Here is a 23,337-nt window from a genome sequence, read left to right on the forward strand (position 1 = left end):
TTAGTTTGCTCAAGATAATGATTTATTAAGTCCAAAACAAGAAACTATGCTTCTAACCGCAGCTTGAGAGCTGTTGCTCCAACCACACAAGTTTACGTTGCAGTTTGCGAATGTTCGTTTGAACTATGGTTTTGGAAATCACCAAATTGTGTAAGAAACTATGTAAGTATCGACAGAACTTGCGATGTTAGGTGGCTAACGATGCTTTTGGGAAACAATTTGCCATTTCAATTTCACTGCAATGTAAACAATGTATTAATAACATACAATTATTAAAGTTGTTTTTTTTTTTTGTTGTTGGTTTTTTTTTAAACATCAATATTGTTGTTCTCATTACAGTGATTTAAGGGAGGATTGAGGGATTTTGTAGGAGAATGCATGAATTATTAAGCATGACTGCTTGGAAAATAACCTGTTCGCAATTTTTTTTTTTTTTTTATGGGGTTCAGGGTTTTAATCAGCACTGATACAAGTTTTCAGGTAACACTTTACAATAAGGTCTCATTTGTTAACATGAGCTAACAATGAGCAATATATTTTATATTAATATATATTTTATAGCAATATATTTTACAGCATTTATAAACCTTTGTTTATAAATTTAATGTTAGTTAATAAAATGTCAATTCAATTCAATGCACATTTATTTGTATAAATGGAAGTAATTTAATTCCAAATGTTTTTGAAATAAAAAGCTTGTTGAATTGCACTAATTGAAAAAAAATATGCATTACATTAGCTGTGCTTGCATTTTGATCCATTGTATTTTTAAGGCTTGCATTTTTATGGGCTGAAATTCAACATGGTTTTGTATTTAAGCTGTGAATATTTCAATTAAAAATATTTCACACACATTTTCATTATTAAAAATTCAATAATTTATTTGCACCTTTCAGATTTCACTTCCAAAATATTCATTCTGTTTAAAAATACAACCTATACAATTCGACTAGCAATTTTCAGTCCATTTTATTTATTTCGCTTCCACAAATTCAGTGGTTCAAATTCGGCAGAAAATTCAACATTTCGCATCCGGGTACTGCAGGAAAAGCAATAGAGTGCCGATGCATGATCTCCATCTGCTGTTAGTCTTCTTTACCAGCAGGTGTCGCTAGCGGCTGTTTAAGACCAGAGCAACTGCTAGTAGGTCAACATTCATTCATAAAAACGGATTTACAGAAATGGAGCAAGCGGTAAGTAAGTGAATGGTTGATGATTATCAGGGCCAGTATAAATGAAAAAAATCTGATAAAGACACAAAAGCTGCATTTATGTTTAATTCAGTGTCTTTATGGTTACCTGTGTAGTCTACATGTAAGCAGCTTTCTTTCCAGTGAACGAAATTATAACATTATTGCCCGATGCTGGTGTACAGATCAAACGTTAAATCTGAGGTAGACATACATGTCTCTCTGTTGTTTAGTTTCCTTAACTTTATATCGCGGCGCTGTGTTGTAATACTAGGGATTTCTCATCCGTCATAGGATTCCCCTGCCATCAGGATATATAAAACTCTTAACACAGCTTAATGGACTCGTACAGTGATATAAAAGACCAAACTCGCACCTCATTTGTGATGTAAGTTATACCATATAGGCCCCAAGAAAGCAGATACTGGCATAAAGTTGATTTGAGGCTGAACGTTTGATTTTCGCAAATTTAGGGACCGTCTCTAAAGTTACAACATTTATTAACATATTAACGTTTCTACCTTCAATAGCGTATAAAGAGAATGATTTACAGTTACAAAACCAACTGTAAAGTGTTCATCTAGGTCTCAGGTATAATGCAAACATTTTAGATTTTTTTATGTTTATTCAAATAAAAGGTAACACTTTATATTAACTAGTTGAACGATGAACTGCATTTCTACAGCACTTATTAATCTTTGTTAATGTTAATTCCAGCATTTACTAATACATTATTAAAATAAAAAGTTGTATTTGTTAACATTAGTTAATGCACTGTGAACTAACATGAACAATGAACTGCTGCATTATTATTAACGTTAACAAAGATTAACAAATACAGTAACAAATGTAGTGCTCATGGATAGTTCACGTTAGTAAATACATTATGAACCATATTGTAAAGTGTTTCCAAATAAACTATCAAATAATATGTAAATATTGCTGTGTATTTCACTACTGTATGGGATCATACATAAAATGCCATAATTTAAATTTCAATAGCATGTGATGAGAATGATTTACAGTCACAAAACCAACTCTAAAGTGTTCATCTAGGTGTCAAGTCGAACAGTGATGCGCCTACTCTCTCTCTCTCTCTCTCTCTCTCTCACACACACACGCACACGCACACAAACACAAACACAAACACAACTTAAAGTACATACACATATACTTTTGCCTTTTTTTTTACACATTCATCACACAATTAGTTCTACTTTGATAATTAGATTTTTCCTGCTCATATAAATGCTTTGGCAACACAATGTAAAATTTGTATAAGCAGGATAAAATATAAGCAGGAATAATAAAAAGGAACAAAGTAGAAAGAATTGTGTGATGAATGTGTAAAAAAAAAAAAAGCAAAAAAAAAAAGGGAAAAGGATATGTGTATGTAGGCTACTTTGAGTGGGGTGTGTTTGAATATGTATGTGCATGTGTGTCTACAAGAGTTTGTGTGAGTTCACGTGTTGTGTGTGTGTGTGTGTGTGTGTGTGTGTGTGTGTGTGTGTGTGTGTGTGTGTGTGTGTGTGTGTGTGTGTGTGTGTGTGTGTGTGTGTGTGTGTGTGTGTGTGTGCGTGCATGAGAGAGAGAGAGAGAGAGAGAGAGAGAGAGAGAGTAGGCGTATCACTGTTCGACTTGACACCTAGATGAACACTGTAGAGTTGGTTTGGTGACTGTACATTATTCTTGTCACATGCTGTTGAGATTTATATTATGGCATTTTTTGTGTATGATCCCATACAGTAGTGAAATACATTGCAATATTTACATATTACTTGACAGTTTATTTGGAAACACTTTACAATAAGGTTAATAATGTATTTACTAACGTGAACTATCCATGAGCACTACATTTGTTACTGTATTTGTTAATCTTTGTTAACGTTAATAATAATGCAGCAGTTCATTGTTCATGTTAGTTCACAGTGCATTAACTAATGTTAACAAATACAAATTTTTATTTTAATAATGTATTAGTAAATGCTGGAATTAACATAACAGAAGTTATGTAGAAGTGCAGTTCATCGTTAGTTATATTAACTAGTTAATATAAAGTGTTACCTTTTATTTGAATAAATATAAAAAAATCTAAAATGTTTGCATTATACCTGAGACCTAGATGAACACTTTACAGTTGGTTTTTTGACTGTAAATCATTCTCTTTAAACGCTATTGAAGGTAGAAACGTAATATGTTAATAAATGTCGTAACTTTAGAGACGGTCCCTAAATTTGCGAAAATCAAACGTTCAGCCTCAAATCAACTTTATGCCAGTATCTGCTTTCTTGGGGCCTATATGGTATAACTTACATCACAAATGAGGTGCGAGTTTGGTCTTTTATATCACTGTACGAGTCCATTAAGCTGTGTTAAGAGTTTTATATGTCCTGATGGCAGGGGAATCCTATGACAGATGAGAAATCCCTAGTATTACAACACAGCGCCACGATATAAAGTTAAGGAAACTAAACAACAGAGAGACATGTATGTCTACCTCAGATTTAACGTTTGATCTGTACACCAGCATTGGGCAATAATGTTATAATCTCATTCACTGGAAAGAAAGCTGCTTACATGTAGACTACACAGGTAACCATAAAGACACTGAATTAAACATAAATGCAGCTTTTGTGTCTTTATCAGATTGTTTTGCATTTATACTGGCCCTGATAATCATCAACCATTCACTTACTTACCGCTTGCTAGAGGTGGTGAAAAAAATCGATTATTGATTAATCGCGAGTATGTTATGGACGAGTATGAATCGATTTTTACATTTTCAAAAATCGATTTTTTATTTATTTATTTATTTATTTAAATTTGCATTATTTTATTCATTTTGGTTTTCATGGCAGGAGCTCTAAACATGTTGATAAAACCAACACGATCACATGAGAATGCGTATCAATAGTACGAGTTTGTAATCTCGTAGAATATATGGCGTGCTTATGGTACGCGTATTTTTCGCGTGCATATGATACGCACTTTATGGCGTGTATATGATACACTCTTGGATAGGATGAGGGTGGGGGGTTCGTAGGGGTGGTTAATCTCTCTGATTTCCCGATTCGATTCGAATATGATTATTGAAGTCCCGATACGATTACAGTCGATTTTTGATTATTAACAATTCTCGATTAGCGATTATTGATTTTCCATTTCACAACAGTAAACGAAAATACACTACAAAGTGATTGCAGTATTAAAAAAAAGTCAGGTACTGAATTACTTAACTCTTTTATTGAGTAACAACAACTCAAAGCACTTTCTGTGTCATGTAGTTATAACTTCAGAATTATTTGTATGTAGCTTATGTTCTGTAGAACACAGAAATTAATACATCACATTGTGTTGTGAGTCATCAAGTTGAACTAAACAATAACAAATAAATTAGGAAGTAGATCAGAACCAACATACTGTAGAAATTGGACAATTTTCTTCTAGAAAGACAACGTGTTCAGGTGGAGGAAGACTGCAGGTTGCAGTTGAAACATGTCAAGGTAAAGAAAAAGTTTTTTCTCCACCTGAACACCTTGTCTTTCTAGAAGAAAATTGTCCAATTTAATCATTAAGAAGACAAAATTAACATTTTTGAACAACTTACTGTAGCTTCAGCTTATATACTGTACTGTAGAACACAGTGACAAAATGCAACACACTAACTTGTGAGCAATCAAGTTGTACTAAACATACATAGCTCTGGAATGACCAGATTCTTATGGAGGAAGACCAGCTGGTCCACATGTTGTAGCGTGAGTGTGCTCCGTTGTGCTGACAATTTTGTCATATCGTGGGAGTGTGCTGATTCGGTGGGATGACAGGCTTCAGGCGGTCGTCTTTAACCCACCCTGCCTCCTCTGGATGAAAGCGGGAAATGTGGGCCCTCAAGTTGCTCATATTGCCGCAGTACTTCAGTTTAGTGTGGCAATGTTGACAGACGGCATGCGTTTTATCGAGCCCGATCACACGAAAATGCATATAAATAGTACGAGTTTGTAATCTCATAGAATATATACGCCAAAATGAGTTTTCGCGTGCATATGATATGCACTTTATGGCGTATTATACGTACGAACCCCTAGGGGTGGTGAAAAAAATCGATTATTGATTAATCGTGAGTATGTTATGGACGAGTATGAATCGATTATTAAATTTTAAAAAATCGATTTTTTATTTTTTATTTTTTTTAAATTCATTTTTTTAAAATTCAAATAATTCTGAAGTTATAACTTCATGACACAGAAAGTGCTTTGAGTTGTTGTTACTCAATAAAAGAGCTCAATTCAATTCAGTAGCTGACTTTTTTTTAATACTGCAATCACTTTGTAGTGTATTTTCATTTACTGTTGTGAAATGGAAAATCAATAATCGCTAATCGAGAATCGTTAATAATCAAAAATCGACTGTAATTGAATCAGGACTTCAGTAATCATAATCGAATCGAATCGGGAAATCAGAGAGATTAAGCAAACCCTACCGCTTGCTCCATTTCTGTAAATCCGTTTTTATGAATGAATGATGACTTACTTGCAGTTGCTCTGGTCTTAAACAGCCGCTAGCGGCACCTGCTGGTGAAAAAGACTAACAGCAGATGGAGATCATGCATCGGCACTCTATTGCTTTTCCTGCAGTTCCCGGATGTGAAATGTTGAATTTTCTGCCGAATTTGAACCACTGAATTTGTGGAAGTGAATTTGTAAAGCAAAATAAAATGGACTGAAAATTGCTAGTCAAATTTTATAGGTTGTATTTTTAAACAGAATTTTGGAAGTGAAATCTGAAGGTGAAAATAAATTATTAATTATTTTTTAATAATGAAAATGTGTGTGAAATATTTTTAATTAAAATATTCACAGCTTAAATATACAACCATGTTGAATTTCAGCCCATAAAAATGCAAGCCTTTAAAATACAATGCATCAAAATTAGGGCTGGGCGATATATCGCATGCGCTCCATTTGAAAGCAGGTGATGGCGATTTAGCGGCAATCAGGGAACCGGCTTTACTGACGAAATGCGCATGACAATCGCATGCGATATATCGCCCAGCCCTAATCAAAATGCAAGCACAGCTAATGTAATGCATATTTTTTTTCAATTAGTGCAATTCAACAAGCTTTTTATTTCAAAAACATTTGGCATTAAATTACTTCCATATTGTATAGTGCGTTTCACAATACATATCATTTCAAAGCAGCTTTACAGAGAATGCATGTCAACATTACAATGTAAAGAATGCAGTTAGCAAATAATGTAGGCAATTAATTTACAATCACTGTTAGCAGTTTAACTGAAGATAGAAGCAATGAGCTCCTGGAAAAAATGAATAACATATTAACAATAATTAGGATATAGAAATTGGGCAATGTGCATGTTGATCCAGATGATTGCATCTTCTGAAGTCCTCTCAGGAGTTGGTGCCGTCTCTTCATAGGTGTTGGTCATCTGAGGTCTTCTTAAGACGCTGGATCCAAACTGAAGCTGATGTCCTCTCTAGTCACCTTGGGATGGGTGTCCCGATGTAAAACAGAAAAGCAAATGGAGAATAATTAGCGTAGCTGCTTTTCAGAACATTAAGCAAAGATAGTCATGTGCAAATGATCTGGTATGAGATGCATTATGTGAACGCTTGGTTAAAGAGATGTGTCTTTAATCTAGATTTAAACTGGGTGAGCGAGTCTGAGCCCCTAACATTATCAGGAAGGCTATTCCAGAGTTTCGGAGCCAAATGTGAAAACGCTCTCCCAAATGTGACCAGTCACGGAAAGTAGGGACACAAGTCGGTTCTGGGGCATTTTGAGTTATTCACGATTCTGAAAGTGTAGTCTCCAAGCTTTCCAACGATGTGTAACACATGGAAATCTGATAATATTTGGAGAAGTTGTGGCCATTTGAAGGCAGGCACTCAAAAAAGCTCAAAGGGCAGAAAATGACCTAAAGATTTTGCAGTTCTCGCCTGTTCTCACCTGCTGGGAGGGTTATATACAACAGGGCTCATTTATATCTCATTTAGATAAGCCATACCCCCTGTAAAGCTGCATGGTTGCATAGCAACGACAGACGCAACGGGAAAATCGGACCGCATACTATTAATAATAAAGGATAATGTGCATTGTAAATGTCAGTAATTTATCTTTTTTGACATTAGAACTTTTTGAACAGGATTCTGTGATAACCGTATAGTCCTGGTTTAGACCTCAGTTAGTGGTTAGACCTGGTTTGAGTCAAAGGATTAAAAAAATCCTGTACATTAAACTCTTCAATACTTTTACTTTTGACTTATAACGCACATTTTACGGCTATGGATACTTTATACTTTTACTTACGTAGGAATTTAATCTGATACATTTACTATTACATTAGTAAATCCTTGTTAAGAAGTAGTAACTGGCTAAAATTATTAGCGTCACATTCAATTCAAGAATAAGGTTTACATGAGCTAAGTCATTCACACCAGTCAATTCAAGCAGTTGAAGCGTTATTCAAATTAACATGCTAACATTACCATCTAAAAGCCCATTATAGTAATGGGGGTTTTTGGCAAGTGACACGAAGCTAACGATTACAATTAAAACGACAGTCCTGAGCTAGCTAATAACAATAGACACATGAGATAACGTGTAGCCTACGTGTTCTTAGAATGAACACAAAACGACAGACTTTGATGTTTATGGAAACTCACCCCATAAGAAACAGAAAAGATCTTGATACCTCCAATGAAATAAGTTGTTTGGGCACACTTTCTCTTTTTCTGGGTCTTCTTTGTGGATGTAACCATTTCCGAAGTTTGCACTATGCGTCTGTTTGCCTCTAAATGTCCAATAATTCACATGTCCTGCCACTTTTTCTGCAACTAAAGAATCCAGTCGTATGTTGTACTTCAAAACATTTTCGGTGTAACAGCCAGGGTTCAGCTCGTCTGAGATATTCGTTGCGGCGTCCATCTTCATTAAATTTTGATATCAGCTAGAGCCGGCCAGAGCGCTGCATAAATAAGTAGCCATGCTTCCCTTGGAGGGCGGCGGCAATAACAAAAGAAACAAAAGCCGGCGTATCCGATTCCAGTATGGAAATACAAACAATGACACGCCCCTACTGCGAGACAGAATCTCTGAAAAACAAGCCGATTTCAACCTCAACCGCTTTTAAATAAACCAATACTGCTATCTAAAACACGGAGATGCTTCTTCATGATCTCAACTAACAGATTCTGCAAAAAAACGAAAATCACCAATTTTGATCTGCTTTTTTCTCAGTTTGCTCAATAGTTGTGCTGCCGACTTGTGTCCCTGGTTTCCGTGACGGGTCACAAATGTCCATATTCATGTTAATTCACAGTGCATTTACTAAGATTAATAAATATTTTTTACATAAAAGAATCAGTGTATCGAATCTGCTGTTTGGAGCGCCAAAGTCACGTGATTTCAGCCGTTGGCAGTTTGACACGCGATCTGAATCATGATTCGATACACTGATTCATTTGTGCTCCGATGCTTCCTGAAGAAGTGTTTTGAAATCGGCCATCACTAAATAAGTCGTTATTTAGTTTTTTTGGCGCACCAAAATATTCTCGTCGCTTTATAATATTAATATTGAACCACTGTACTCATATGAACCTATTTAAATATGTTTTTAGCTTTTTACCTTTATGGATCTTGAGAGAGGAAATGTCATTGGTCCCTATGAAGGCCTCACAGAGCCATCGGACTTCAACTAAAATATCTTAATTTGTGTTCCGAAGATTAATGAAGGTTTTACGGGTGTCGAACGGCATGAGGGTGAGTAATAAATGACAGAATTTTCATTTTTGGGTGAACTAACCCTTTAACTTGTGTTCTGTATATGTATTCATTTTTGTAATCAAGTTAAAAAAAAAAAAAAAAGGAAGTTATAATTATTATAAAGTTATTGTTCTTGGTGTTAATGGGCCTTTAAACCTCATTTTATAATGCGGTCATGGTCTGTTCATTCTTCACTGTCTGTATGTTGTAATAGTGTATGTTATAGTGCTCTTCATAAAGGTTTTACAGCAAAATGATTTGAAGTACAAAATAATATTTCACCGTACATTGACTTTTATACAGACAAAAGTAGAGTAATAACTCTAATGGCAGATAAATAGATGGCATCTTTTGATCTTTTATGCAGAAAACAGCAGGAAAATAATATAAAATTCACACTTCAAGATAACAATGATAGAGAGCATCTGAGCTTGTGTTTTAACTGAATCAATCAAAAAAAAAGTGTTATTACAATTTGAAAAGTCCACCATCTCCAGCGTTCCATGAGGTCACCTGGGAGAGATTAGTAATTGTCTAGCAGTACAACAAAACCCAGCGAGAAATTATTTTATTATTTTATTAAATTAGTTTTATTGTCATTATTATATATTGTATTATTCAACTAAAAAGAGCAATATGTATTTCCTTTTGGTTGAATTGACATGTTATAGTTAAGTTGTTTAAAATGATCCACAAAATAATACTTAAAAAAAAAAAAAATATATATATATATATATATATATATATATATATATATATATATATATATATATATATATTAACAATGAAAATAATGCATTTAAAACCTTTTATTGCTCACACACAGGAATGAGTTCAGCAATGACAAAGGTAAAAAGTTTAAATAAAGAAGTGACAAACTCTCTGTTTATTGACATGACTGAAAACAGATACAGCACCATTAGCTGCTGGTGGAGAAATTGAAGTTGTGCTGACCAGGTAAAACCACTTAAGAACAGGAGCTAGTGCACTTACTAAAGGCCTATCATTTACTAGCAACTGCTGACAGCCTCAGGGTTATTAATAGATCTCGCCGAAATGAAAGTAAACACAACCTTAGCTTGGAGCGACTGTCTGTCTTCTTTAATGTGTCGGGTAATAATGGCTGTACTTAGTTTCCTCACAAAGATAAATTGGCACAAGCTAAGAGCGCTAGGCAACTCTACTATTCTGGCTAAATGAAAAACTCATCCCAGGGGAAGAAATAGTTTAAAACATCTTAGGGAAGCAGTGTTCAGCCGTATTAGTCAGCAGAACCACACCATAAAAAATGAGCTGTTTAGATAAATCAATTAGGTAAAGAATAGCAGTGCTTCTCCATTTCCGCAAAGTTACTAAGCAATTCTATCACAATTGTGGCATATATATAATGTTGTGTAAGTATTGTGGCTATATATTCCAAATAGTGTTTATTTGAAGGCTTATTCCAGTGTCTTGCCCCGTATACTTCCATTGTATATGCATTACTGTAAACATGATTTTTAGTTGCATTTATATGCATGAAAGTCAAGTCGAAATTATTTTCTATGGCACAGATGAGCTTCGAAAACTTCTCTTGTATTTAGCAATTGTGCCCAATTCCAACACTGCAAAATAATCTCTTCCTAATAGGATATTAAAAAAAAAGAAGAAAAAAGGAGAGTAAAATTGGCACATTTACTTTTGGAAAACAAAGAAGATATTTTGAAGAATGTATTTTGAAGTGTTTATGTCAGAACGCTGACTCATTATTGGCCGGCTCCTGCATGCATCGTGCCACGTGACCAGAGCTGGTCAATACTGAACCGCTGTTCGAACGTAAACACTGAAGCTCTGCAACAAAAATAGCATAGCAGTATGATAGGGGGCAGACAAATTTGTTGAATAAAGTTATTTTTGTTTTGTTTTTGCACGCAAAAAGTATTTTGGTCACTTTATAATATTAAGGTTGAACCACTGTAGTCACATCAACGGTCTTAACACTGTCTTTAGTACCTTTCTGGACGTCAAAAGCTGCAATGTCATTATTGCCTATGTGTGGTCAGATACCCTCGGATTTAATCAAAAATATCTTAATTTGTGTTTTGAAGACAAACTAAGGTCTTACGGGTTTGGGATGACATGAGGGTGAGTACTTAATGACAGACATTTCATTTTTGGGTGGACTCACCCTTAAAATTTCAGTTTGTTTGTCACACAAAGGCTTCAGCCTGGAATACCTGGAATATAGCAAACTGTTTGTATGGACAATATTTGTGGTGTTTTCCATTCATGTTCAAGATGAACTGTATGGAAAAGAGCTACATGAGCATTCTTCAAATTCTCTTCTTTTGTCACAGCATATAGCATATAGGTTTTCATTGTTGGGTGAACTATCCCTTTAGGTTTCTTTAGCTACCAGAGAAGCTGTCATTAAGGGTTGTTATGTTCAGGTGAACAATGTCTCAGAAACTGTATGAATGGCAATTTAATGGTGCACAGAGCAGAGGAGGGTAGATGGCTGGGAATTAATGTCTTTACTTTGAAAGCAGGGCCTGCTCTTTCTGATGAAACCGGTGTTCTTTACAAAACGCCTGGGAAATGGATTTTTCCACAGGTGCCAATAGCTTCTCTAAATGGCCACGTGCTCTAATATGTCTTGATGATTGACCACTTTCCTGAGCCCTGCAGGGGAGAGTTTCACAAGCTCAAGTTGCAGGGAATATAAGCGTCAGGACTGTGTGATGGAGGTACTGAGGCAGTGGAGGAGCTTTTATATAAGGCAAGGGAGCATGATGAGACTATATTTACTTCAAACTGATCTCTGATTTGGGGATTTAATTTCACACAAACTATTCATTTCTTACCTTTAAAGCTCTTTCAGTTCTATATAGAGCAGCTTCTATGTTGTTAGTCCTAATCACCCTCACTAACTATCTTCATCAGTAAGGTTCACCCGGTTTATGTTCTACACAAAGGTGCTTTATTTCTTTCTTAAAGAGATATTACAACTGTTTGGGAACTATAATGAGGATTATTTGAATGTAGATCTCTCAAATGCATGTTTTATCAACCACTTCTTTTGGAATAATGAAATCTACACATGTAAATAGGGAATTTTAAGTGCTGAAATCATTTTTTATGTTGGCAGGATTCAGTCGGGGTCGTACCTGAGCACCGGTTGGTTCACCCTCATACTGGCCATGGACATGTGCAAAGAGATCCGAGTCTACGGAATGATCAATGACACATACTGCAAGTAAGACTGACATGCAATCTATCACTTGACAGCGGTCTTTAAAGCAGCCTTACTGGTTTCCAGAGTATGACAGTAGAGCTGATACAAGAGCAGTGCTGTGAGTTTCAGTTGAACACTGGAAGGAAACTAACCCTCTGTCATAATACAAAAATACACACCAATATCTTTGCTTCAAAATTTTAAAGAGAGAGATTTTTTAAATTATTTTAATATGTTCCTTAAAGGGTGAGTTCACCCAAAAATGAAATTTCTGTAATTAAGTACTCACCCTCATGTTGTCCCAATCCCGTAAAACCTTAGTTTGTCATCGGAACACAAATTAAGATATGTTTGATGAAATCTGAGAGGAATATAATCCACACAGAGGCAGCAATGACATTGCACCTTTTAAGGTCCAGAAAGGTACTAAAGACGAGAATACTTTTTGTGTGCAAAAACAAAACAAAAATAACAACTTTATTCAACAAATTCTGCTCTGCTATTTTCATTGCAGACCTTCAGTGTTTATGTCAGAAAATGGGCTCAGTATTGGCGGGCTCCTGCGTCAGCATCACACGCAATACTGAGGCACCATTTGGACATAAACACTGAAGCTCTTCAATGAACAGGGGACAGACAAATTTGTTGAATAAAGTTATTTTTGTTTTGTTTTTGCACACAAAAAGTATTCTCGTCACTTAATAATATTAACACTCTCGGGTCGGCGGTCACGCCGGCGTGACCACTGCATTTTTTTTCTAACCAGTGTGAAAGAGGCTCAAAATACTCCGTCAAAGTTGCACATACAATTAAGAGCTATACACCATTTTAATCTGTGGAATATCTTCTTTTATTTGTGTACACTCAGAGTAAAAACAAAATGTTGTGCTTTTTGCAAAATAAAGAAAACTAACATGATGCGTGATCTCTCGTCTCCCTCTGAACGAAGTCCAATCTGATAGCTCTCAGAAAATGAACTGTAACTTAGTGAATACTAATCACAAAAAAATGAGACTTGTCTCTAAAGACACGTTGAAATGTTAGATTTTAAATTGTGTAAGTCAAATTGAAAACAAAAATTCTGGGTTTATGTAATCTGTATGAAAAGAGAGCCATGTCAGAAGTCCATGACTCAGCTCATTATCTGCTAATGCGGCCACGCCCACGGAGCCAGCGCTATTCAGACGCAAATTCTGAGGCAATGCATGCATTCATCGTCTCAATCGTGTATTGATTGTCTTGAAAAGTGTTTATCTGGATGTTAAAGCTATGGTTAGCGAGCTCTAGAAGACATGCAGTTTGTTCCTGGTTCTTCTTCTTCTTTATATGGATTTGTGGACTAAAGGTGTACAGAGCGCCATCCGGCTGCAAGTATGAATTGAAAACAGTATCCAGCGTTCATAGTGAAGACAATAAATATAGAATAAATATTACTCCTTTGTATAGAAAATTGACAAACATATGAGAATCCATCAATATTTCTCCAAATGTACATGATTTTAAGCTAAAAGCCTATATGAAATGCCATAGAGGTAACATAACTGTTCAGACACTTTGCATCACAGAAATACATTATATTTTAAAGAATATAATAGAATACCATTATTTTAAATTGTATTGCAGTTTTATCTGTATGTTTGATTTACACCATGATGAGCTGAGACATGATTTTTTCACAGCCTACCTGACTGAAAGAGCTCATTATTTATGCAGTTCATTAGAGCTCTTTATGCGATTCTTTTGTCTTCTCAGCTGAGAATCACCCATTATTCATGATGATTCATGCCTTCACGCATACTGTTTCTTGACCAAAGATGTTTTAGAAAATTAAAATCTCTTTATTGTTTTATATGAACAAGCAGGCAGCATAATTTTACCTCATTTTGAAGCAATACCCAGAAGTATTGTGAACACAAATTTAATATATATTGTTTGGCTTTATTTCAGTGACTTAAGTTTTTTGTTTTTTTCAATAACCACGCATAAACGTTATTCCTTCAAAAATACAAACATGTACATGTTCCTCACATATTATTGTAGCTTAAATTGTGCTGAATACAGTGTAATGACACTTTTTCCATTAATACTTTATGAACAACTGAAAAAAGCACAAATGTCAGGGCATGTCAAACCTTCTCCAGGGCCCCAAAAAACTTCAGACCCCTGAACCACTGTAGTCATGTCGATGGTCTTAACAATGTCTTTAGTACCTTTCTGTACTTCAAAAAGTGTAATGTCATTGCTGCCTATGTGTGGATCAGATACCCTTGGATTTCATCAAAAATATCTTAATTTGTGTTTTGAAGACAAACAAAGGTCTTACAGGTTTGGGACAACATGAGGGTGAGTACTTGATGATAGAAATTTCATTTTTGGGTGAAGTAACATTTTTTTTTTTTCACTTCAGTTTTTGGACAGAAAACAATCATATATTTGCAAAAAATTAATATTTTTGTCATTCTGACCCTCTGTCTGAAATTAGTTACGCTATTTTTTATTTTATTTATTTATTGCCAATACTTTATACTAGAGCTTGAATAGAACTTTATACTAAATAGCTTTAAACTTGAGCTTGTGACTAAACCTAGTAACTCAAGTTTTGGTCACACTTTATATGAGGTGTTTTTAACTATTATGTACTTACATTTAAAAAAAAAAGTGACTTGGTGTGTTAATGTTGAAACTCCCATCGCACAGATTCCTATTGGAATTACTCAGTTTCACCCATGAAATTTTGCTGAACAATAAATGTGGCCACACCTAGGGATGTGGATGTAGCATCACACAAAAGCAACCATTTAGAAATCGTCTATTCACAGTAAGCAAGATAAGAGATACTGACAGCTAGGTGTGCATTTAACAATTTTAATCCACAAAGTGGAGGCAAAGAACCACTCAATGCAAAGTGAAGTGCATTAAAATTATCATACTTAGACCATGGTCACTTTCCAGCATGGAAAAGTTAAAGCTCTTATTGATGTTTGCGACACAAATTTGGGTTGCACTTTATTTCACAGCATGTGTACTTACATGCATTTACAGTGTAATTACCTAAGAAAGTACTGTTAATATAAGGTAACTACATGGGTTAGGTTTAGGGGTAGGTTCAGGGTTACTTAGTACCTAGTTATTGTAATACATACAATAAGTACATAATAAAATAAAGTGCTATAAAATAAAGTGCTACCTAAATTTGATTGGACAGATAAAAATAATTGTTAATTTTATTAAAGGATTAGTTCACTTTCAAATGAAAATTAGCCCAAGCTTTACTCACCCTCAAGCCATCCCTAAGTGTATATTCTTTCTAATGAACACAGTCTGAGATATTTTAATAAATATCCTGATGCATCCGAGCTTTATAATGGCAGTGAATGGGACCAACGAGTATGAGCTGAAGAAAGTGCTTCCGTCTACATCCATCCATCATAAACATACTCCACACGGCTCTGGGGGGTTAATAAAGGCCTTCTGAAGTGAAGCGATGCATTTGTGTAAGAAAAAATATCCATATTTAGCAAGTTATGAAGTAAAATATCTAACTTCTGCCAGACCACCTTCCATATTAAAGTTATGAAGAAAGAGTAAACTTGCGTCACGTCAGTTACACTTTTCCGTAAGTTGCATAGGGAAGGTGTAGGATGTAGCGTAAGCCTTTTGAACTTTGAGAGTTTTACACTTTCTTCCTACGTTGAATACGGAATGCGGTCTGGCAGAAGCTAGATATTTTACTTCATAACTTGTAAAATATGGATTTTTTTTTTACACAAACGCATCACTTCAGAAGGCCTTTATTAACCCCCCGGAGCCGTGTGGAGTATATTTATGATGGATGGATGGATGGATGGATGTAGATGGAAGCACTTTCTTCAGGTCATACTAGTGACCCCTGTTCACTGCCATTATAGAGCGTCAGGATATTTTTTAATATTTCTCTGATTGTTTTCATTAGAAAAAAAAAATGTCATATTTTTGTCACAACTAGGATGGCTTGAGGGTCAGTAAAGCTTGGGCTAATTTGCATTTGAAAGTGAACTAATCCTTTAATATGTGGTACTTATTTTATTTATATGTTTTAACACACCTTCTAGCCAATCAGAATCAAATATTCAAACAGACCATGATATAAGGTTAATTTATTCCACAAGTGAACTTATATGTTGATCATATTTTAAACACATTTTTTTAAAGGTGCCCTAGAATGCTTTTACACAAGATGTAATATAAGTCTAAGGTGTCCCCTGAAAGTATCTGTGAAGTTTCAGCTCAAAATACCCCATAGATTTTTTTAAATATATATTTTTTTAACAGCCTATTTTGGGGCATCATTAAATATGCGCCGATTCAATGCGCTTCCCCTTTAAATGCTCGCGCTCCCCGCCCCCAAGCTCTTAACTCTATAATACATTGCATAAACAAAGTTCACACAGCTAATATAACCCACAAAATGGATCTTTACAAAATGTTCGTCATGCATGCTGCATGCATACATCAGATTATGTAAGTATAGTATTTATTTGGATGTTTACATTTGATTCTGAATGAGTTTGAGGCTATGCTCTGTGGCTAAAGCTAACATTACACACTGTTGGAGAGATTTATAAAGAATGAAGTTGTGTTTATGAATTATACAGACTGCAAGTGTTTAAAAATGAAATTAGCGACGACTCTTTTCTCCGTGAATACAGTAAGAAACGATGGTAACTTTAGCCACATTTAACAGTACATTAGCAACATGCTAACGAAACATTTAGAAAGACAGTTTACAAATATCACTAAAAATATCATGATATCATGGATCATGTCAGTTATTATTGCTCCATCTGCCATTTTTCACTGTTGTTCTTGCTTGCTTACCTAATCTGATGATTCTGCTGTGCAGCTCCAGACGTTAATACTGGCTGCTCTTGTCTAATGCCTTGAACATGGGCTGGCATATGCAAATATTGCAGGCGTACATATTAATGATCCCGACTGTTGCATTACAGTTGGTGTTATGTTGAGATTTGCCTGTTCTTCGAAGGTCTTTTAAACAAATGAGAATTACATAAGGAGAAAACAACGGTGTTTGAAACTCACTGTATGTCATTTCCATGTACTGAACTCGTTATTCAACTATGCCAAAGTAAATTCAATTTTCAGTTCTATGGCACCTTTAATACTATTGATTGATTTACTACTACAATAATTTTGGGTGTCAAAATGTTTTTTCTGTTGACCTGTTTTCTAACACATTGCCTTGCATGTCTCCTGACCTTTGTTTTTAATAGTTCACTAGCAGCATATAAGCCCCTTTATCATAAGTCTCACACTATGGTTCCATTTTAATGATAGTGTCCTTAACAACCTCACAACCCTCCTACGGCAGATAGACATAATCAAAGCACGCAATGATATGATTAGTGTGTTTAAAGTAGCTATTATAGTCTGTTTTCCCAACCATTTATTCATTCCGCTTTCCCTTTCAAAACAATGAGCAATTTTCATTCCACAGAAAATCCCAGTCACCTGTAAAGACTGGCAAATGAGAAAACACTGGCTACAACAAATTCATTTTGATGAAAGGCAGTTCAGCTGGGAAGTATCTATTTTAGCATAATGTGCTGAGCTGTTGTTGTAATTGACCTCGCTGGATCTCTTGTAATTAAAATTCAACAGGTGCTACTGGGCGAGAAAAATTGAATCTATTAGTAAGAGAAAAAAAAAAGTCTTCAAAGCTCTCGGCTGGAGTTCTCCTTATGGACTCGGTCTTTGAATAAAAGAAGCAATGTTTTAAAGCTTCAACAATATCAAAACTGCTGCATGCTTCATAATCTTATTGTAATGTCTTTATTGTCATCAGTGCATTCCAGAGAAAATATCCTTGATTTTATTTACTTTTATTTATTTATTTATTTATTTTCAATTTCACTCAGAGATTTGTAATGCTGAAATAAAATAGGGATACACTTTTTTCTTTTTTCAAAGGTCCATTTCAGGTACTCTACTAATTATAAGTAAACTGTCATCTACATGTCAACTAACTCTCATTAGATTACTAGTAGGCTGTTAGGTTGTTAGGTCTTTAAAAAATTACTATGTTTAATGTTTTTGAATGAATTCTCTTATGCTCATTAAGGCTGAATTTATTTCATAATAAATACAGAAAAAAACAATAATATTGTTAAATATTATTACAATTTAAAATTATGGTTTTCTATTTTAATAAGCTTTAAAATATAATTCATTTATGTGATGCAAAGCTGAATTGTCAGCATCAACACTCCAGTCTTCAGTGTCACATGATCCTTCAGAAATCATTATTATCAATGTTGGAAACAGTTGTGCTGCTTAATATTATTTTATAACCTGTGATAATTTTTCAGCATAAATCAGCATTTATTTAAAATAGAAATCTTTTCTAACAATATACACTACCGTTCAAAAGTTTGGGGTCAGTATTTATTTATTTATTTATTTTTATTTTTTTTTTAAGAAATTAATACTTTTATTCAGCATGGATGTGTTAAATTGATAAAAAGTGTTAGTAAAGATTTATATTGTTAGAAAATATTTATATTTTGAATAAATGCTGTTCTTTTTAACCTTTTATTCATCAATGAATCCTGAAAAAAGTATCATAGGTTCCAAAAAAATATTAAGCAACAAAACCGTTTTCAACATTGATAATAACTGAGTATCAAATCATCATATTAGAATGATTGCTGAAGGACACTGTGTGACACTGAAGACTGGAGTAATGATGCTGAAAATTCAACTTTGCATCACAGAAATAAATTATATTTTAAAGTATATTAAAATAGAAAACCATAATTTTAATTTGTAATAATATTTCACAAAATTATAGATTTTATTTACTTTTATTTATTTATTTATTTATTTATTTTCAATTTCACTCAGAGATTTGTAATGCTTAAATAAAATAGGGATACACTTTTTTCTTTTTTCAAAGGTCCATTTCAGGTACTCTACTAATTATAAGTAAACTGTCATCTACATGTCAACTAACTCTCATTAGATTACTAGTAGGCTGTTAGGTTGTTAGGTCTTTAAAAAATTACTATGTTTAATGTTTTTGAATGAATTCTCGTATGCTCATTAAGGCTGAATTTATTTCATAATAAATACAGAAAAAAACAATAATATTGTGAAATATTATTACAATTTAAAATTATGGTTTTCTATTTTAATATACTTTAAAATATAATTTAGTTCTGTGATGCAAAGTTGAATTTTCAGCATCATTACTCCAGTCTTCCATTTTTTTGGAACCTGTGATACTTTTTTCAGGATTCATTGATGAATAAAAGGTTAAAAAGAACAGCATTTATTCAAAATATAAATCTTTTCTAACAATATAAATCTTTACTATCACTTTTTATCAATTTAACACATCCATGCTGAATAAAAGTATTAATTTCTTTCAAAAAAATAAATAAATAAATAAATAAATACTGACCCCAAACTTTTGAACGGTAGTGTATATTGTTAGAAAAGATTTCTATTTTAAATAAATGCTGATTTATGCTGAAAAATTATCACAGGTTATAAAATACTATTAAGCAGCACAACTGTTTCCAACATTGATAATAATGATTTCTGAAGGATCATGTGACACTGAAGACTGGAGTGTTGATGCTGAAAATTCAGCTTTGCATCACATAAATAAATTATATTTTAAAGCTTATTAAAATAGAAAACCATAATTTTAATTTGTAATAATATTTCACAAAATTATAGTTTTTTCTGTGTTTATTATTAAACAAATGCAGCCTTAATGAGCATAAGAGACTTTGTTCAGAAAACATTAAAAATAGTAATGTTTCCAAACTTTTGACCGGTACAGTAGTGTAGTTGCAAATATATTTATACTATAGTTATTAAAATGTCTGTTGGGGGACCATCAAAATAAAATGTGTTAGCAGATACTAAACAAGCAGATAGTCTACTAATACTCTAATGAGAGATAGTTGACATGTTGTTGCAAATTTACTTATAGTTAGTAGAATGTCGAATGTGCACCAATAAAATGTTACCTAATATAGATGTAAATGCCTTTTAAAGTGTTAGTTCACCCCAAAAATGAAAATAAAGTCATTTATTACTCACCCTCATGTTGTTCTACACCTGTAAGACCTTCGTTCATCCTTGGAACACAAATTAAGATATTTTTAATAAAATCCGATGGCTCAGTGAGGCCTACATAGACAGCAAGTTAATTTACACTTTCAAAGCCCAGAAAGGTACTGAAAAACATATTTAAAACAGTTCATGTGACTACCGCGATTCTACCTTGATATTATAAAGTGACGAGAATACTTTTTGTGCGCCAAAAAAACAAAATAACGACTTTTCAACAATATCTAGTGACGGCCGATTTCAAAACACTGCTTTGATTCTTTTGTTTCGAATCAGTGATTCGGATTGCGTGTCAAACTACTGAAATACCACTGATTCAAAGATTTTACTGGTGTTTAACGACATGAGAGTAAGTAATAAATTACATTATTTTCATTTTTGGGTGAACTAACCCTTTAAAATATAGGCTATTGAAAATGGCACTTTACAGTACAATTTATTGTCAATAACAAAATAACACTTTCTTCCTTTCACCTTTTTTTTTTTTTACATTTTAGATCAGAAGGCTACAGGAAGGTCCCATACCACTACTATGAAGCAGGAAGTCGTGACGAGTGTGCCGAATACCTCTTGCATGAGAGTGCCCCTTATGGCGGGCACCGTTTCATCACAGAGAAGGCAGTTTTTGCGAAGTGGGCAAAGACGCACCCCATCAAGTTTTTCAGTCCGGAATGGCACCTGTCATGACCAAGACTCCCATTCTTTCAGAATATTCCTTAACGCTACGGTCCTGTTGGCTCGTTCCCCCTCCATCTTAAAGTAACACACATGAAACTTGTCATGAAGTGGCTAAATGAATCATTCCGAATGTGATTTCAAACAGTTGTCCAAGTGAAGTAAGTAACCCTCCGTGACCATGAGGACAGCTCTCTAATGAAACCGGTGTGATCAAATAGTGGATTTTGCATGTTGTACTCATCTGGACAATCAAGTAGTATATTTCTTTCAGAGCACATACACTTATTGCAGAAAGGATGGGCTACAGTAGAATGTAATGTCCTTGTTTTATCTTTTATCCCCTTATATTAGGGCTGGCCAATATACCAAATTATATATAAATATATATTTCACTTCTTGCACTATTTTTTTTTTTTATCTAACTGCAGTAATGGCTGTAGTTTGATTCAAACGATTAGTGCAAGAAGTAAAATACAGTAAAAATCTGTGGGGGAAAAAAAAGGTTTTCACCAAATAAACCCAAGGAAGATCAATATTTAATGAATTTAATAATTTATCTAAAACTAAAGCAACATAGTAAAACAAATGAAAATGAAACCTGCCATGGAGACTTCTGTGCAAATAGCAGAATCAAAATTTTGAATCAACTGATTCACAGAAATTAATTGAACATATGAATTCTAATGAAGTTTTTGCTATTAAAGTCTAAATCAGATATGCTATTAAAGGGCCATGAAACCTCTTGTTTCAGCAGCAGTCAGTTCTCACCACAGTTTTGAAAAATCTTACAAAAGTGGGCGTGGTTAAGCTGCGGAGTGGAGGGGGATGAGGGAAGACCATAGACTGTAAAAAATATGTCCGTGATGTCACCCGTCAAAATTAGCTATATAGACCAAATCCACAATTTGTACCAGGCTGTAAACATGTTTTTTTTTTCTGCTGTAAAGTTGGGCATTTTAACATGGAGCTCAGTGAGATTCTGCTCTCGTTTGAAGCCTGTCTCTAGCGGCCAGTCGATGAATTGCAGTAAAAGTCACTTTCGTATTGGCTTTTTGTATAAAATGAGAATTTTTATCAAGCTTGTATGTTTATGTTCAGTTATTTTTCTTTAATGGCAATGAAAAGGACCTATTAATTGCTATTAAAGTGAAATTACTGAACTGAAACATACGAGCTTGATAAAAATGCTCATTTTACAAGAACATTTCAGATGGCACTTAGAGGCTTTTGCATCTGAAGTCTTCATATATGAACACGCTGTTGCATCTTTGATAACTTTTGAGACTTATTTTGCGGCGTTTTTATAAGCTGTTTGATCGGCTAAAGAGCCGTAAAGACTGGTTACACTCACAATGTGGATGAATCGCATTTGTGTCTTTGACACAGATATTGAAGAGAACTTGTGCGACGCAGAAACTCTTACAATGCAAAAACAAACACTCGTTTTTGATCCATTACTGCATTGCTCGCTTACCTGAAATCAACGCTTGCTGTCATGAATAATTAAGCACGTACTGTCATGAATTAAGCAACGCATCTTCTCATAGGATAAGGACACTCAGTCTCATGAATAATTATCAGAAACTGATGAGTCATCACCCTACTATAGTACGAGAAAACGTCTTGTGACGTTGGCACAAAGGCGAATTTAAACCCGGAAGTTGAAAATAGCGCAAAAAGGTTTAAAATTAACATTGACTGTTGTTCAACACACATAACTTTGTTAAAATCTCAAAAAATTTGGTTTCGAGTTTCATGACCCTTTAAAACATTTCTGTTTACGTTAAACACTTTCATACTTGAGTATGACAGTGTTTAGAGAAAGTAATGACTAAATTAAAAGCACCTTACATTATGATTCACAGTGCTCCTTATTTTTATATTGCCTGCAAAGTCATCATGATCATCATGAATATATTGTGAAAATTTGATAAATCTCCCAGCCCTAGTTTCTTATAGGCTATTTTCATGTCATAGACAAACATTAGACTTAAGCCAGTCTTAGGAAAGTTTTTGCCACTGTCAAACATTTTACTTTAGTACAAAATGCACAAAAAAAATTAGCCCCAAATCCTAAAATTCCCAAAGTGACTTGCATAACTTCCTTTAAACCGCTTAATAGGTCATTCAGGAACTTATAATTTCTGCTTTTATTTACTCCCTGTACAAAAAGTAGTAAAATCCAGATGGTAGTTGATCTGAGACTGTAGTGATATTCTGTTCGGTGCCATGACAAGAAAGCAGAATTGCTTACAATATGTAGGTCTACGGTCGGCAAAAGACATGAGGTACGATTCAGAGTGAGTGAATGTCAAGACTGTGCCTGTATGAA

At 34.2% G+C, this 23,337-nt stretch overlaps 1 protein-coding gene across 1 annotated transcript in view; it reads left to right on the plus strand.

Annotated features, from left to right (window-relative positions):
* Positions 1-22,124, plus strand: part of st6galnac3 (ST6 (alpha-N-acetyl-neuraminyl-2,3-beta-galactosyl-1,3)-N-acetylgalactosaminide alpha-2,6-sialyltransferase 3) — a 116,766-nt gene extending 94,642 nt beyond the window's left edge. The window contains exons 4-5 of the mRNA XM_067363700.1: positions 12,102-12,209; positions 20,825-22,124. Of these exons, the coding sequence (XP_067219801.1) occupies positions 12,102-12,209; positions 20,825-21,014 (298 nt within the window). The 3' untranslated portion in view covers positions 21,015-22,124. The remainder of the gene's footprint in view (positions 1-12,101; positions 12,210-20,824) is intronic.
* Positions 22,125-23,337: the final 1,213 nt, after the last annotated feature.

This window comes from Chanodichthys erythropterus, chromosome 16, assembly GCF_024489055.1.
Source record: "Chanodichthys erythropterus isolate Z2021 chromosome 16, ASM2448905v1, whole genome shotgun sequence".
NCBI classification, from domain to species: domain Eukaryota; kingdom Metazoa; phylum Chordata; class Actinopteri; order Cypriniformes; family Xenocyprididae; genus Chanodichthys; species Chanodichthys erythropterus.